At 43.0% G+C, this 15,720-nt stretch overlaps 1 protein-coding gene across 3 annotated transcripts in view; it reads left to right on the top strand.

Annotated features, from left to right (window-relative positions):
• The first annotated feature begins 10,563 nt into the window (after positions 1-10,563).
• FER1L6 (fer-1 like family member 6) overlaps positions 10,564-15,720 on the top strand; it is a 155,496-nt gene continuing 150,339 nt past the window's right edge. For all 3 annotated transcript variants that reach the window (XR_008292528.1, XM_027063947.2, XM_053208154.1), the window contains exon 1: positions 10,564-10,682. Coding sequence is in view for 2 of the 3 variants with exons in the window: in XM_027063947.2 (XP_026919748.2) it covers positions 10,660-10,682 (23 nt within the window). In the remaining variant the exon portion in view is untranslated. The remainder of the gene's footprint in view (positions 10,683-15,720) is intronic.

Raw genomic sequence — 15,720 nt, 5'->3', positions numbered from 1 at the left:
CAGCTTGCCTTATGGTCCCATATCATCAGCACCTTAATTTCCAGAGGTATTGAATAAAAGTAAGCATCTGATGTTTTCAGGATCTGTTCTAGAAGGTGGGCTCTATCTCCCACCAAAACTCACATCGTGGCTCATTTCCAAACATAGGAAAAATCTGGGCAAGTGACACATGTCCAATATGGTTGTATCCATTTAGGTACCCTACAGTCTTCCTCCCATAGTGTTAAAAAATAACACCAGACTGAACACAAATATAAAAACATTCTTCCATTTAGTGTAATTGACCAAGTGTGTATTCCTTGCACATCTGAAAACACTTTAACCCCTTCTCTAAAGAGAGTCTCCTGAGTTAATGTCCTGTTCCAAGTCCTAGAGGTCTGATTCAGGCAAATTCTTCCCTTAGTTTTTGGGGCTCCCAACCAAGTAGATCAGGGGTTGGCAAACTTTTCTGTAAAGGACCTTAAGATATATTTTTTAGACTTCGCAATTGTGATATTGTGATTTACAATAAATATATATTTGGTCTTTGTCCCTGACCCAGACACAGAGGCTCTAAAATCCTTGGAGTCTCCTAAGTGATGAGAGGGAAAAAGGTATCTTTTGTTATGTTAACAAGGTGACTTTGAGGAAGCCCTGGTTGCCATGGGAACCAACCATATGAATAGAAGGTTGGAATGGCCAATGATTTAATCAATTGTGTCTAAGTAATGAACCCTCCATAGAAACCCAAAAGGATGGGGTTCAGAGAGCCTCCAGACTGGTAAACAAGTAGAGATTCAAGGAGATTAGTGTTGCAGGATCTTTTTACCTCATTGTCCAGGGTTCATTGTCTCACTACTTCAAAGAATGAAGAGGTGGGCAAAGAATAAAATGAGCAGCAGGCAAAAGTTTATTCCAGTGTAAGATCAGAAAGTCAGAATAGTGTGAAAACTCTCTTTACATAGAGGGGGCATTCAAAAGTGAATACCCATGGATGATGGTCAAGGGACTTTGTTTTTTAGGGTTTTGGTGGGTCCCTTCCCTTCCCCCTTGTTCCTTCTCAGGGGGTAAGCTTATTGGCTAGTGTGAGAAGGGAGATGATTCATTTTCAGAAATGCCAAATAAAAGCTGTGCCATCTAATCAACAATAGGTTTACAACCTATTGGAAATATGTACGAACCGTCCCCCCCCTTCCACACACACAATGGAGTCTAAACCCCTTAGACACTTCACTTCCTGGTTCTTCTACCCACTCTCCATTTTTGCAGGCTTATTTTCGTGGGCTTTGCAATGAGGATGTGCCAAAGAACAAAGGAGGGACTGAAAGTTTCTGTGTCTCCTCAGGAAATGTACATTTCTTCCAGTCAGACTACTTTTTGCCTTACATGGGCATAGATGATGTTCCGGTGAGGCTGTAACTTCTGTAGTGCTCAGCCAATGAGGAACCAGGGGAGGGACTTGCACGCTAGGAGATAAATTGTCTGCTGTAACTGCCTGAGTGTGCCTGTCCATCAGACACCATCTCCTGCAAGAATCTTTTGATTAAAGCCTCCCTTCAGTGTGCTCCGAGTGTCCGCGTCCCTCCTTTGATTGGGTCTATGGGCTTATTTCTAATACTAGGTAACTCTAAATGCCTAGTCTTTCCTTTGTGATTGGCTTGTTTCCACTGTGTGAGGGGTCATCTTTGGCCATACCGTTCCTCGTGGGTCATACGATTTATGGTCCACTACTTATTTTTAGTTAGGTCTTTTGTCAAATTCCTGAGGGAAACCTATGGGGGAGTAGGTGGTGTCCGTTACTTTCTTAAGAGGAACCTTAACCCCCAAAGGGGTTTACTGTGGTCAGACACTCCCAGCATTGTCCCCAAATATGTGTTTTTCCCCACCCAAGGACCTCAGGTCCTATCCTTTCCCTCTCTGCCTACTGAATCCTATCTTTCCCTATCATAATGGGCACCTCTGATTTACATCCAGTTCGTCGGAAAGACAAGGGACAACCTGGACCTGCTATTGGCATCTCAAGTGGGGGACAAGGGTCAGTCTTACAGGACTAAGCTCTTAACCTGCGGAATCATGCTATTTCCAAGCAGATAGTGTCAGAATTGAGTTGAATCGTAGGACACCTAGCTGCTGTCTGAAAATCGCTCAGTGGGGTAGAAAAAACAGATACATAGGAACTGGTGTCAGAATTGTGGGAATCTGTGCAACAGGAAAGCAGCCATAGCCGATCTGTAAATGAATGGGTGTGGCTGTGTTCTAATACAAGTTCATTTATGAAAACCTGCTGTAGGCTAGATTTGGCCTGCAGTCTGTCGTTTACCAGTCCCTGGGCTAGATTATAAAGTTTGCTATCGCCAGCACACTCTGGGTGTAGTAATCAGGCAACATAAAGGGAGAGGGGGCTGTTATCTGTTATTGTATACACAAACACACACCTAGGGTGAAATGCGGGAAAGAAGGAGGTAGAGGCACAGGGGAGGGCTATAGGCCTCACTTCACCGAGAGACCACAAAGTCATAGCTGCTGATATCCTTTCCTCCCCTTAGGGCCCTTGCTATGTCCCCTTGTCAGTCAGCAGCTTAACTACTTGTGGCTCATTATCTTACAGAGTGGCCCAAGTCTCTGTATCGTGTCCGAACTTTCGTTAATTCTGCCTGGGTGGGGTTGGAGTGGTCAGCCAATGACTTTCTCGCAGGGCATGCTTGTGTGAGAGGCAACCAGGGGAGTTCCTGCGTTGCAACCATATTCTTCGCACTCTGGGAGTGGCAGTCTCTATTCCTCCCTGACACTCAAAGCTTAGGAAAGAAGTTCAAATGGTCGCGGGGTGAACTGGGGAGACCCTGGGTCCTGGGGTCTCCACCTAGCCAGACCCGGAGGAGTCACTGAAGGTTCTCAGTCTTGTCGCGAGAGTAAATTCAAGGACAGACATGCAGCATGGCAGATGAGTGACATGAGCGGGAAACCTTATTAAAGCGGAAAGTACACTCTTGAGATACGAGAGTGGGAGAGCTGGAGAGCAGAGCTGCGAGCCCTGGGGGTTGGATCTCTATCCGTTATGAACAGTTGTTAACTAGGGGGTGGGATGTTTATTACTTAAGGTGGAAAGCAGGTTTTCTCGCTTTTTCTTCCCAAGTCAGGGGGTTTCCTGGCCTGGTGTCCAGCCGCTGGGTCTGTCTGGTTAGACCCGGCTTCTGGTGGTGAAGTGCTTCCAGGACGGGACTCAGACCTTCCCGATAGCTGGAATGTCCCGGTTGCTGGCCTCCAGGTATCCTGTTAGGACCTAACTAATTGCCTCCTCTAACACGACTGCGGGCTGAGAAGTAGGTTATAAGTGCTCACTACATAAGCTGGATGTCAGAGTGGCAGGACATTTGCAAAGACTGCCTCCCACATGCATGTCATTCACGATGGATGGGGTGGTGAGAGTCTGCTCTGTTTATGGGTGGCATTGACAAAATGTCCCTAAATGATTTGTTTCCCCGTTAGGCTGTGATCCTCCCAGGACATGAGAACAATAGCACATACTTATTTTTGCCAGAACAAAGAATATCTGTTTTGCCCAGAACCAAGCACAGTGCCTGATAAACCGTTAGATGTTTGAAAAATAAATGTTATATGAAAGGGTAATATTATTTACAATGTTAACGTCCAGAAATATGAGGCAGTAGCTCGTAAAAATGTAACTTGCATGAAATAAGAGGACAACGGATTTTCATGGACAAATACCGTATGTAAGAAACATGTACTATTTGAGGAAACCGTAGTTAGAGAGTAGACCATGATGCGGGGTGATTGCAGTCCTCACCTGAGGGTGGAGATTCCCCAATCTCTTTCTTCTCTTTCTTCTCTTGTGAAGGCCTTGCAAAATACTCTGCCTGTGGGGAGTAGTACTGGCTCAGGGCCAAAGCAAATTTCCTGCTCTTGCTTTTCCTCGGAGGATGATTTATTTAAGAGCTTAAACTTTCCAATCAACAGAACTTGGAAAAATAGTTTGTTTCCTCAGTAGATAAGCAGGGGCGAGAAGCAGGTGGTATTGGGACTAATAAAAGCTCAAGTCTGGTTGAGGAATGGGAAAATATGATTACAGAAGAGTTGGCTTCTGTTGGAAAGTTTAATTGCCGATTGGACTAAATTAAACTAAGTTCATGTCAACAGATATTTTTTGAACATGTCCAAAGAATAAGACATGATATTAGGCAGTATGAGGGTACGCGATAAATAAGAGTTTTTGCCCTCAAATCCGTTGTAATCTAGTGAAGTCCTTTATGTGGTCAAGCACCAATTAACACGTTTAAGGAAGAAGAGATTAATTTGCATTCAGAGAATCAATATAAACTTCATGGAAGAATTATTTGAGAGATGACTAATATTTTGAAAGAAGTATATGGGGAAGTACATTTCTGGTGGTGAGCACATAAAGCAAAGGTTGCAAACTCAAATGTCTAAGAGGTCAAGCTAGCACAATCATGAGTAAAGCCAGCTGGATGTAACACAATAGGGAGTAGTGGGGATTGTGGCCAATTGGAGAGGGTGTGCCCCATTTAAAGGGATTAGCCACTTGTCAGGTTCAGTTGATTGTTAACCTTGATCTCTTACTGGAAGATCAAGAGAAGCTGGAAATTTTCCTAATGTTGCCAATGGATTAGATAAAACAAAAACCGCTATAACATCATGTGATCCAAATCCATCTAAATCCAGTGTGCAGACGGTAATTTACATAAAGACTCAGAGGGAGAAATTTTCAAGCCATCCTTGGGAGCTGGCGCTGCTGAATGTGTGCGAACACGAGTGGTCATGAGCAGCGGCAATAAGGCAAAGAGGTGTAAGAACCAGATCTCCCAAGACACTGAATTCACTTTGAAGGAGTTCAGATCTTCTTCTGTGGGCAGCAAGAAGCCTGTGATCCTGGAGGTGATTTGTTGAAAACTCTGTTTAGAAAGACTTCTCTGGCTGCCCCTGGTGGAAGGAATTGAAAAGGTTGATGAAAGCAGGGAGATGGGTAAGAGGATGCTGAGGCAATCCAGGGTGAGAATTGATGAGAGTCTGAATCTGGACTGAAGGAGACTGGTGAGATATAGTAACTGCCAAAAACTATTCCCGATTGGATAGAAAAATAAAGGTTGCTTTCTCTTTCTTCAGATGTTGATTTAGGAAACTGAAGTCTAAGTCCCAGACAGACCACTAACTAGTTTTGTGGCCTAAGGCCACTCATTGTTCTTAAACTTTAGCTTTTCCTCCATCAAATGGTGACAATAATAACCGTCTTGTCAACACAGGATGCTGTGGCAATCGAGACAAGCGGAATACCCGAAAGAGCAGCCACCTCTATAAAAGACTGTATCCGTGGAAGTGACTTTTATTGGTGTTGTTATAGTCAGCTCTGGGATTCCACATCAGTTAGGACTTTGTAAACATATGGAGGCATGAAACGTTATCCAAAAGTGACAATTTTTTAAAAAAGATTTATATGAAATGAAAGCATCTGGAGAGGAAAATTTTACTCTCGATATTAGCAGTGATAATCATGGCACATGCTGTGGCTTACAGCCCCTTCTAAGTAAAATGGATCTACCCACTACCTTAACTGAGGGCCCAACCCAAGGCAGCCATGTTTGACACCTCAAGCTACGCCTGACCCAGCAGCAGTAGATTCATCTGCTGATCGGTGGTCCAAGATGTGCCCTGTCTCAAAAAACCTCTTCCAAAGGGGAATAATTGTAATTAGCTGAGCCAGGAAAGTCGTTTCTGTAGGGAATTTCAGTGGGGAACTAAAGAGTAAGGCACCCAGTCTATGGCATAAGGACAAAGGGAAAGATGAGTAATACGGCAGACCGCTCCATGGTAAGACGGTTGATGGAAGATGGCAAGATGGAAGCACCACTAAAGATCCAGTGCCTTCTGCTGACACTGCTCTGAGTCAAGAACCACCATTTATTCCCAGTTTCCATGACGCCATGTCAACTTTTATAATTTTGTTCAATAAAATCCCATTCAGTGGGAATCCTTAAATTAATCTTCACCCTTCACTTGACTTAGTTCTTTTTTGCAACCAAAACACTCTCCTAAAATACTGTCCCTATTCCTTGGAAATTAGAATAACCTTTTCTTAGGTGTTTGACTTTAAAAACAGAGGTCATCTAAAATTTGATCTGACGTCTTCTAGTGGGAAAAAGTGGTTGAATTAGATGGCGTGTGACTGGGTAGACTCCAGAGTTAATGTTAAACACTTAAGAAATGCTGCACTTCAAATTCCACATATACAGAAAGACAATTGCTTTAAAAAAAAAAAAAAAAAGAAAGAAAAGATGTTTTATAACTAGTCCAGGCAATGACTGGGGGAAAAAGTCAAATTAATTCATGAAGTTGATGGAGTGGAATAATCATGAGCTTCGGAGTCAGAAGCCTTAACCAGAAGTCCAAAACCTGTGACTTCCTGGTTGGATGGATGGACACTGAGATCTCAGGTAAGTTGCTCATTCCTGTAGGACCCCAGGTGTTGATGAATGGAGGCATGATGGTCATGGTGGTAATGATGATGATGATGGCAGTGAAGGAATCCATGAGATAACACATGTGCAATTCCTCATGAACTAAGCTATATGGTTTGCTAGCATTAAGGAACTACAGTGTTGGCAATGAAACAGTGACCACAATGAAAAGCAAAAGCAATTATACATGGGAGAAGGAAATTGACTAATTTCAGACAAGTTACCAGTGAAGAGTTGATATTCTTATCTGACCCCACATGACTGTGATATAGTAGGATGTTCTTGGGCCTTCACCTTTTAAAAGAAAGGTAATATTGGGGCACCTGGGGGGATCAGTCGGTTAAGCCTCTGACTCTTGATTTTGGCTCAGGTCGTGATCTCACGGTTAGCGAGTTCGAGTCCTGAGTTGGGCTCCCACATGACAGTAAAGAGCCCTCTTGGAATTCTCATTCTCTTTCTCTCTTTCTCTGCCCTGCCCCTGTTCACACACACACACACACTCTCTCTCTCTCACTCTCTCTCTCTCTCTCTCAAAACTAATTAACTGACTAAAAAAGGTAATATTAATAATGATGACTGTGATAATGATGCTAATAATAATCACAGCAGGCACCACCTACTAACATTTCCAATGGCCCGGTTCTTGATATTCACTGTCTCCAACCCCCCAATAGCCATGTTATTATCCCCATTCTACCCATGAGAAAACCAAATCTCAGAGAGATTAAGAAGCTTGATCAGGGTCAACCAGCCAAGGATTTGAACCTGGGTCTTTCTGACTCTGCATCCTGTGCCCATCGTGCTGTTGGCCTAATTAGCTCATTCTAGAACGGTGTAACAGAGGGGCTGCAGTGATCCTTGGAGAATGCCTAGTGTAGGCCCTTCTTTTGAGAGAACAGGAAGAGGCCCAGAGAAGTGAAATGGCCTGTCCAAGGGCACACAGCCAGTTACTGGTGAGATCAAATTCTCAGACTCAGGGCATCTGACTCTCAGAGCAGTAGGCTGATGTCTACCCTGGGCTGCATCTCTGATGTGCAGCTATTTCGAATACCGTGCACCCTTGCAAACAGTCTGTTTGCTTTATTCCAGAGAATTACAGGGCAAATGTATCCTTCCTGAGGGAACAGCTGGCATGCATGCTGTGGTGTCTTATCACAGCACACCCTGGATTTATGGTGGCTTGCCTCTGGCTTCTGTTGGCTTTAGGGAAGCTATCTGTCATGGAGTGAGCAAATAAGGGAGTTCACAGAAAATCAATCCCTAGATTCTTGTTTATTAGCCACCTCTAGCATAAATGTTACGTGGTGCCTTACTAAGGTGGGAGCGAGGATGACACATTAATATACTTAAAATAGGCAGCCTTTATGAGTGTTCATTACCTCCCAAGGTCCTCTGATGCTCATGGTTAAGCTCCAAGTTAATGGATTAAACCCATTTAACAGATGAGAAAATCGAGACCCAGAAATATCAAGAATGTTAAAAAAAACCCAAAACCTAGTAAGTCCTGGAGCCAGGTTAGAGCCTTCAACCCCGGGCATGTCTGACACCAAAGATGACATTTGTAATCAACACATGTACCTGCACTGCACCTATAAAGCTTTGCAACTATACGGAATGGGGGTGGTTGGGAAATAAAGGCAGTCTTTGCCTTCTCAAAGTTTATAGTCTAACATGGGACATGAGCAAGACTAAATATAATACCCTGTCTCAGAGAGAGCATTAACTTACTCTAAGGCACTCTTCTAAGGGATTGATGAGAATCATCTTTACTTTCTCAGAATGGCTATATAATGAATTTTTATCCCCATTTTACAGGTAAGAAAACTGAGGCTGACAGAGGTGAAGCAAATACCAAGCTTTCTGTAGTTAATAAGTATTAGAGTCTGGATTCAGTCCAGGGTCATAGTCACCGTGGTCAAGTTTACAATAAATAAATACATAAAATTCTATGAGAATCCAAAGCGAGAAGCCCATAAAGTTGAAGGCTAATTACACTAAATCCTTAGAACTGACTTAAATAAATTTTCCTGCCAGCCCCAGTGATCTAGAAAAGCAGAGCAGTGCATGATATTGGATGCAGCATGGTGCAATTAAAATAGAAAGAGGGAGGGGTGCCTTGGTGGCTCAGTCGGTTGAGTGTCCGACTTTGGATTTCGACTCAGGTCATGATTTTGTGGTTTGTGGGTTCGAGCCACATATCGGGCTCTGAGCTGACATGTAGAGCCTGCTTGGGATTCTCTCCCTCTCCTCTCTCTCTGTCCTACCCCCCTGCTCTCATGCTCTCTCTCTCTCTCAAAATCAATAAATAAACTTAAAAAAATAAGATAGAAAGAGGGGTGCATGGGTGGCTCAGTTGGTTGAGCATCTGACTCTTGACTTCAGCTGAGGTCATGGTCTCACAGTTTGTGGGTTGGAGCCCTACCTTGGGCTCCAAGCTGACAGCACAGGTCCTGCTTAGGATTCTCTGTCCCTCTCTCTCTGCCCCTCCCCCCACCTCTCAAAAATAAATGAATAAATAAATAAACACACACACACGCACACACACACACATACACAATACAGAATGGGAGTCCGAGCTCTGGGTTTAAGACCATCTCTTCCTCAGGGTGAACTTGGATGCCATTGTAACCAAAGAAAACGCCTTGGCTCTTTCTTCTGTGTCCTGCTTCCTGTCACTGATAGGAACTCTCAAACCTGGTTTATTTTTAAGAGGCGATTTTGGTTTTATTGCTTGTTTCTGGAAGGATGCCCTCAGATGTTAGTGAAGACTGGGGAACCTATAAAAGATTCAGAAAAGTCTCGAAGTTATTGAGTTTCACTGAAACGCGAAAAGGGCTAGTTCTATTTTCCTCATAGCTCCTTCACAGGCATAATTATGCAATTTTCATCAGTAAATTTATTTTTTACATTGCAAAAATCCTTTCCTTCTATTCTTTGAAGTTCCCAATAGAAGGAAAAGCAGAGAGGTATTTTCAATTCAGCCAGCTGTGTCTCCCTTGGGATTTTCCAGCTCTGTTTCTTCTCTTTGAGCTTTGTGGCAGAGTGAAAAGAGCATTGATCTGTCAGGCCAACTCCACTGTTTCTTAGCTGTGAGATTTGGACAGGTCTTCTCCTTTCCTGGGCTCCGTTTTCTCTCTGTCTCAAATCAAAGGGTTGAACTAAGCCATTGGTTTTCACACTGAGTTGTGCTCTCTTGCAAAAGACAGTCAGGGGCTGTGGATTATTGGACAGGATCTAAGAATCCATATGTTGAAAAAGTCTGAAGCCTAGATAAAATCATACCTCACACACATCCATTCTATATGTATATGAAGATGCTCTTCTAAGTAATAAAATGCAATTTAAAGGGCTATAATTTTTGTCATTATGCTTTTTGTAATTAAAATGCAATTAAAACTGTTATTGAATCACTAATTTTGAGCATCATAATTTTCTTAATTGAAATGTAATTTCAAACGTTAGTGAAGTTTTGCTAATTTTGGTCATTATGATGTTCTTAATCAACAGATACTAAATATTCTGTTAATATGAGGAAGATCTGAATGTATCTTTGATAGTAAGAGTGGGCCTTACAAATTGCACAGGTTGAGAATCACAGGTCCAGATGATTTCTTGGGTTCTTTCTAGGTCTGACATTTTGGGATTCTAAAGTGTCTAAAATAGTAGACGTGTGGTTTAAAAAATCTATTCAGTTGCACTAGCCACATTTCAAATGCTCAGTAGTCACATGGGTTAGTGCCTACCATTATTGATCAGTGTAGATAATGGAACAGTTTCATCATCATGGAAAGTTCTATTAGACAGCCAGATGAACTAAATGATTTTACTACTGTGTTTTCCTTGAGGTGACAGAGTCTTAACATACAATTCTCAGAAGAATATGAGTTTGAAGCTTAAAGTCGTTCAGCCTTTAGTCCTGTCACTGAAGGGAGTGGGAGAGGGGCATGGTTATGAAACCTGACAGATTGATCCACTCTTCCTGGGCCAGTTTGCCTTTGAACCTTTGAGTGTAATAGGTAACATGATGCTCAGAAGAGCCGTGCACACCAAGTGTTGATTCAGCCACACCCCCAAATAGTCTCACCCACCAGATTATTCTGAAACTCAGAAGCTTGTATCCAGGATCTGGATATAGCCAGACACCAGGATTTTGCTGGTTCCTAGCCCAGAGGAGCCACTAAGAAGAGGAAGAATGGAGAAGCCATCCAAAGCCAAGTAACATATTTTCTTCTCCTAACAGGAAGGCTTCTGGGTGTGACTGGAGCCAAAGGGCTGGGAGCTGGGGGCAAGGGCCTCCCTTCAAAAATTCTCAAGGGTTGGGGCACCTGGGTGGCTCAGTCTGTTAAGCGTCCAACTCTTGGTTTTGGCTCAGGTCATGATCTTGTGGTTCGTGAGTTAGAGCCCCGAGTCTGGCTTTGTACTGTCAGTGCAGACCCTGCTTGGGATTCTCTCTCTCTCTCTCTCTCTCTGCCCCTCCCCTGCTTTCTCTCTCTCTCTCTCTAAAAAAAGAAAAATCCTCAAGGGTTGTTAACTAAGACTTAACACTTAGTAGGCAAAGGCCAGGGGCCAGGAGGCATGATGTGCTTAAGAGACACATTTCCCCTTCTGATGAGAAAATACGTATATACTATTCATTGTAGAAAATTTAGCAGATACAGAAGCTATGAGGATTTTAAAAATCCCTCATAATACAACTGGAAATAGCCATTGTTAACATTTAAGGCGATTTCCTTAATTCATCGAGCTGGACTATAAAGGGTTTATATATAAAAGCTTTCATTTTCTGAAACCAGGGCCTTTCCTTATTTAAATGCACTGACCTATAAGCCAACTTAAACCTGGTTTCTTTTCTCTCTCTAGCCATCTTCTTCTGCTTAAAGGGTCTCTTTTCTCCATTTGTAAGTGACAGGTGAGGTTTTTCAGGTCATTTTGCAAGAATGGCCTCACTGGCCTCACTCATAGACTTGCTGAGGGAGCTCCTCTGGGCTCAAACTGTCCCCTTATGACCATAGTGACCTTGGGGGAGTTAGTCATGTGACTTACAGCAGGCCTTGGCTTTTTATTTGCTTTGGGGCTGGATAAAAGGGGTCTGGGCACATTTGTATTTTTCATCTGCAAAGTAATTTGGTAGAATTACACGGGTATGTCGTCAGCTCAGACTGGGAGTAGCTTTGGGTTTGTGATATAGAATGTTTGCTGAATCATTAAAAACTTCAATCATTTGATAAATATTTCTCTTATGAAGATAGCGCTTTACTAGGCCCTGGGCTCACAAAAATTCATCTAAACAGATTATTCTCCTAGAGTGCTTATGGTAAGTATTGATCAATAACAACATGGGTGATTACGATTTGGGTGTTATAGGTGTTATGATGGGGGTATGCTCTTGGTACTGTGAAAGCCCAGGTGAGGAGAACTCCATTTGGGGAGCTCAAGGAAGGCTCATTAGAAAAAGTACACCTAAGCTCAGAAGTGAAGGATGTGGAAATAGAAATGAAGGTGAGGAAGAATGTTCCAGACAGAAGAGACAGCACCAGTAAAGACTGGGACATGAGAAAGCATGATGCATTTGGAAATGACATGTTCAGGAAAGTGTGTACGATGTTCATTTTGTATATTTTGCTGGCAAATGTCTTGAACAATAATGTTTGCTTCAAGACTGGCCTATGCTGGTATCTGATGACACATTTCCCTTCCTGCACAAGTGTAAATACCACTGGTATTCTGAAGAAGACCCAGGTCAAGGGCACCTTCCTCAGGAAGTCTCCCTCGATTTCCTCTAGTGGAAATAAACTCTCCCTCCTCTGAATTCCCACAGAGCTCTTGTCCTTTCTGACCTTTATTAAACAGTTTATAAAACACTTTATAAAACAGTTACTTACAGATGCCTCTCCTTCTACCTTAACTATGAACAGATCGGGGTCAGGGAAAGTCTCCTTGCCTTCCAGAATCTTACCTGGTGCCGGAGCAAAAATGCACTTAAATAACATGCTTGTAGTCAGAGAATTCTGGGCTCCTGACTAGAGCTGGTCTTTTGTGCTGTGTCTCATGTTTGTTTTTTGTGGTTTTTTTTTTTTTTGAGATTTTAGCACATTCTCTCTCTCACCGAAATGATTATTAGTATTTTTCCAGGCGCCTTCCCTGATACCCTACCATAGTTAGGCTCAGGATAATTTTCAGAAGAAAATAATGGCATTTGATTTCATTTATTCATGAAGAGTGAATTCATTGGGATGAAGGTTTTAAGTGGCATTACGAATAGTGCCTGGAATAAGGGTTCTGCTGCGAGAGGACAGAGAGCAGAATTTCTCACGTGGGTAGCAACCTTTCTAAGTGTTGTGGAGGGTTTTTAGCAAGGCTTATAGGCAACCATTATGTACTTGCATGGCTGCCTTCATTGTTAAAATAATGAAATGGTTTCATACCAGCAGTTGAGTAGCTCTTGTCTTAAGCCCACTGAGTGCCCTTCTGACACCCAGTACCCACTTATATCCAGCAATGAATGGGTTAATGCCTGGCATAGTGGGAGGTCTCCAGGATGGTGCACTAGTGACATGATTGGTGGCATTTTGGTAGGTCAATTCCCATGCCCTTGACATTTTGACTATAACTCCTGATGATCAAGTATATGTCTATCAGTGATTTTGAAGTACTTCCTCCTGAATAAAACAGGTTTTGGGTGCATTTTGGATAAAAGAGAGCTGATTAGGAAACCATTAACAGCAATGATTCCAACCATTGATTCTATCATTACTAACTATATTACTTTAGGCATGTCACTTCCCCTCTGCTTCTGTTTTCTTGTCTGTAAAAGAGGGAAAAGAATGCATTCTTTTATCCACCCACCCATCCATTCATCCATCCATCCACTCATTTATCCATCCAACAAACAACTGTGCCAATCCTAAGCTGGAAATGTTGCCTAACAGGGACCAGAGATTTAGGGAATTCTCTTTGGGGGACCAGTCACACATCTAGTTTTGAAGGTCAGACAAGATTTAAAATTTCGTTTTTAATGTTTATTTATTTTTGAGAGAGAGAGAGTGCGCATAAATGGGGGCAGGAGGCAGAGGGAGAGGGAGACACAGAATCTGAAGCAGGCTCTTGGCTTTGAGCTTTAGCACAGAACCTGACGTGGGGCTTGAACTCATGAGCTGTGAGATCATGACCTGAGCTAGTTGGATGCTTAACCAACTGAGCCACCCAGGTGCCCCTAGGTCAGATGAGATTTTAAAAGTGAAAGCCTTTAGAATCTGTACAGGACTTCATTGACACGGGCGTTGTCACATTAATAGCAGCATTAATTCCTTGGTACTTACTTAGAGAACAGTCTACAGCCTTTTTTTGTGTGCAGTACAACATTTATTTATTTATTTATTTTAAATGTTCTTTTTTTTTTTTTTTTTCAACGTTTATTTATTTTTGGGACAGAGAGAGACAGAGCATGAACGGGGGAGGGGCAGAGAGAGAGGGAGACACAGAATCGGAAACAGGCTCCAGGCTCTGAGCCATCAGCCCAGAGCCCGATGCGGGGCTTGAACTCATGGACCGCGAGATCGTGACCTGGGTGAAGTCGGATGCTTAACCGACTGCGCCACCCAGGCGCCCCTTAAATTTTCTTTTAATATTTATTTTTGAGGCAGAGAGAGACAGAGCATGAGCAGGGGAGGGTCAGAGAGAGAGGGAGACACAGAATCCGAAACAAGCTCCAGGCTCTGAGCTGTCAGCCCAGAGCCCGATGCGGTGCTCGAACTCAGGGACCGCGAGATCATGACCTGAGCCGAAGTCCGACGCCCAACTGACTGAGCCACCCAGGCGCCCCTACAGTATAACATTTAGTAAGGCCCTTTGGCACTTATTCATGACATTTGTATAAATCCTGCATACAATTCCAAAAGGACTGTGAGTCAGTTTCCATTTAACTAGTATTTGATGAAAGCTTCCTTGTTCCCGCTGCTATTTTTTTTTTTTTTTCCAAATCAAAAAGAGCTTCACACTTTTGGCTGAATGAAAAATACTGCACGGCCCTTATAACAATGTGAAACAATACAGAAAAGGATATAAGTGAAAGTAAAATGAATGCCAAATCCCACCTGCCAATCTTTTTGATGAAAAATGGCCTCAGGAATCTTCCCATGCCCCCCCCCCTTTTTTTTTTTACATAAACATAAATCATATCGTACGTAGCGTTCCGCAGCCTACTTCGCTCTGAACGGTGTCAGCACACACCGGAGGTTCTATTACCAGGTAGACGATTGAAAAAGAAGTGTTTAGCGTTAAAAAGTGCTGTGATCCCTGTGACTCCCTTCATCACAGCACTCTAGAGTTCTCTGGGTCGAATCCTTTTCTTGCAGTTTTTTCCCCCTGAACTACCAAAGTTTATGTCTGGGTCTTGTACGGAGGTACTTTCTCAATTCAGTAAATACATAGCTGCACCACCCTTGTCAATGAACACATGGAATTCTGTGGTATGCACAAAATTTATTTAATTAGTCCCCCGGGGACGGGTTTTTGAGTTATTTCCCATTTTCAGCTAATGCAATAATTTTGTAACAAGCATCCTTCTATATTCAACTTTGCCCAGTTGCAAACTTTTGCCATCCCACCTTCAGGATAAACACCTAGAAATGAGAAGGCTGAGGTCAAAGGTTTCTAGGCTTTAATTAAGGGGCTATTCGGGGACATGAGGGGTGTATGTTGTGGAAGCTGGAGATTCAGCTGGGGTGGTGGGACTTAAAACTCACAGCACACCCTGAGAATAGAGCAGAAAGTGTTTAGCAGAGAGCTGAAGAATGAACGCTGTTGAGTGAAGAGGTCACTGAATGTGAAGTGACCTTGCTTTTGAGTCCCTGAAAATAGCCTGGACCCTCATCCATGAGGGTATCTCTTTTAGAGAGATTCTTTAAAAAAATTTTTTTTAACGTTTATTTATTTTTGAGAGAGAGAGAGAGAGAGAGAGACAGAGCGTGAGCAGGGGAGGAGCAGAGAGAGGAGACACAGAATCTTAAGCAGGCTCCAGGTTCCAAGCTGTCAGCACAGAGCCTGACGTGGGGCTTGAACCCAAGAACTATGAGATCATGACCTGAGCTCAAGTTGGATGCTTAACCGACTGAGTCACCCAGACATCCCTTATATTCTTTTTAAAGTCAGTTATTGGGGTGCCTGGGTCGCTCAGTTGGTTAAGTGTCTGACTTCAGCTCAGGTCAGGAGCTCGTGGTTCGTGAGCTTGAGCCCCGCATCAGGCTCTGTGCTG

The sequence above is a fragment of the Acinonyx jubatus genome, chromosome F2 (genome assembly GCF_027475565.1).
Source record: "Acinonyx jubatus isolate Ajub_Pintada_27869175 chromosome F2, VMU_Ajub_asm_v1.0, whole genome shotgun sequence".
In the NCBI taxonomy this organism is placed as follows: Eukaryota; Metazoa; Chordata; class Mammalia; order Carnivora; family Felidae; genus Acinonyx; species Acinonyx jubatus.
The sequence above is the reverse complement of the archived record's forward strand: the minus strand, read 5'-3'. Positions and strand labels throughout refer to the sequence as shown.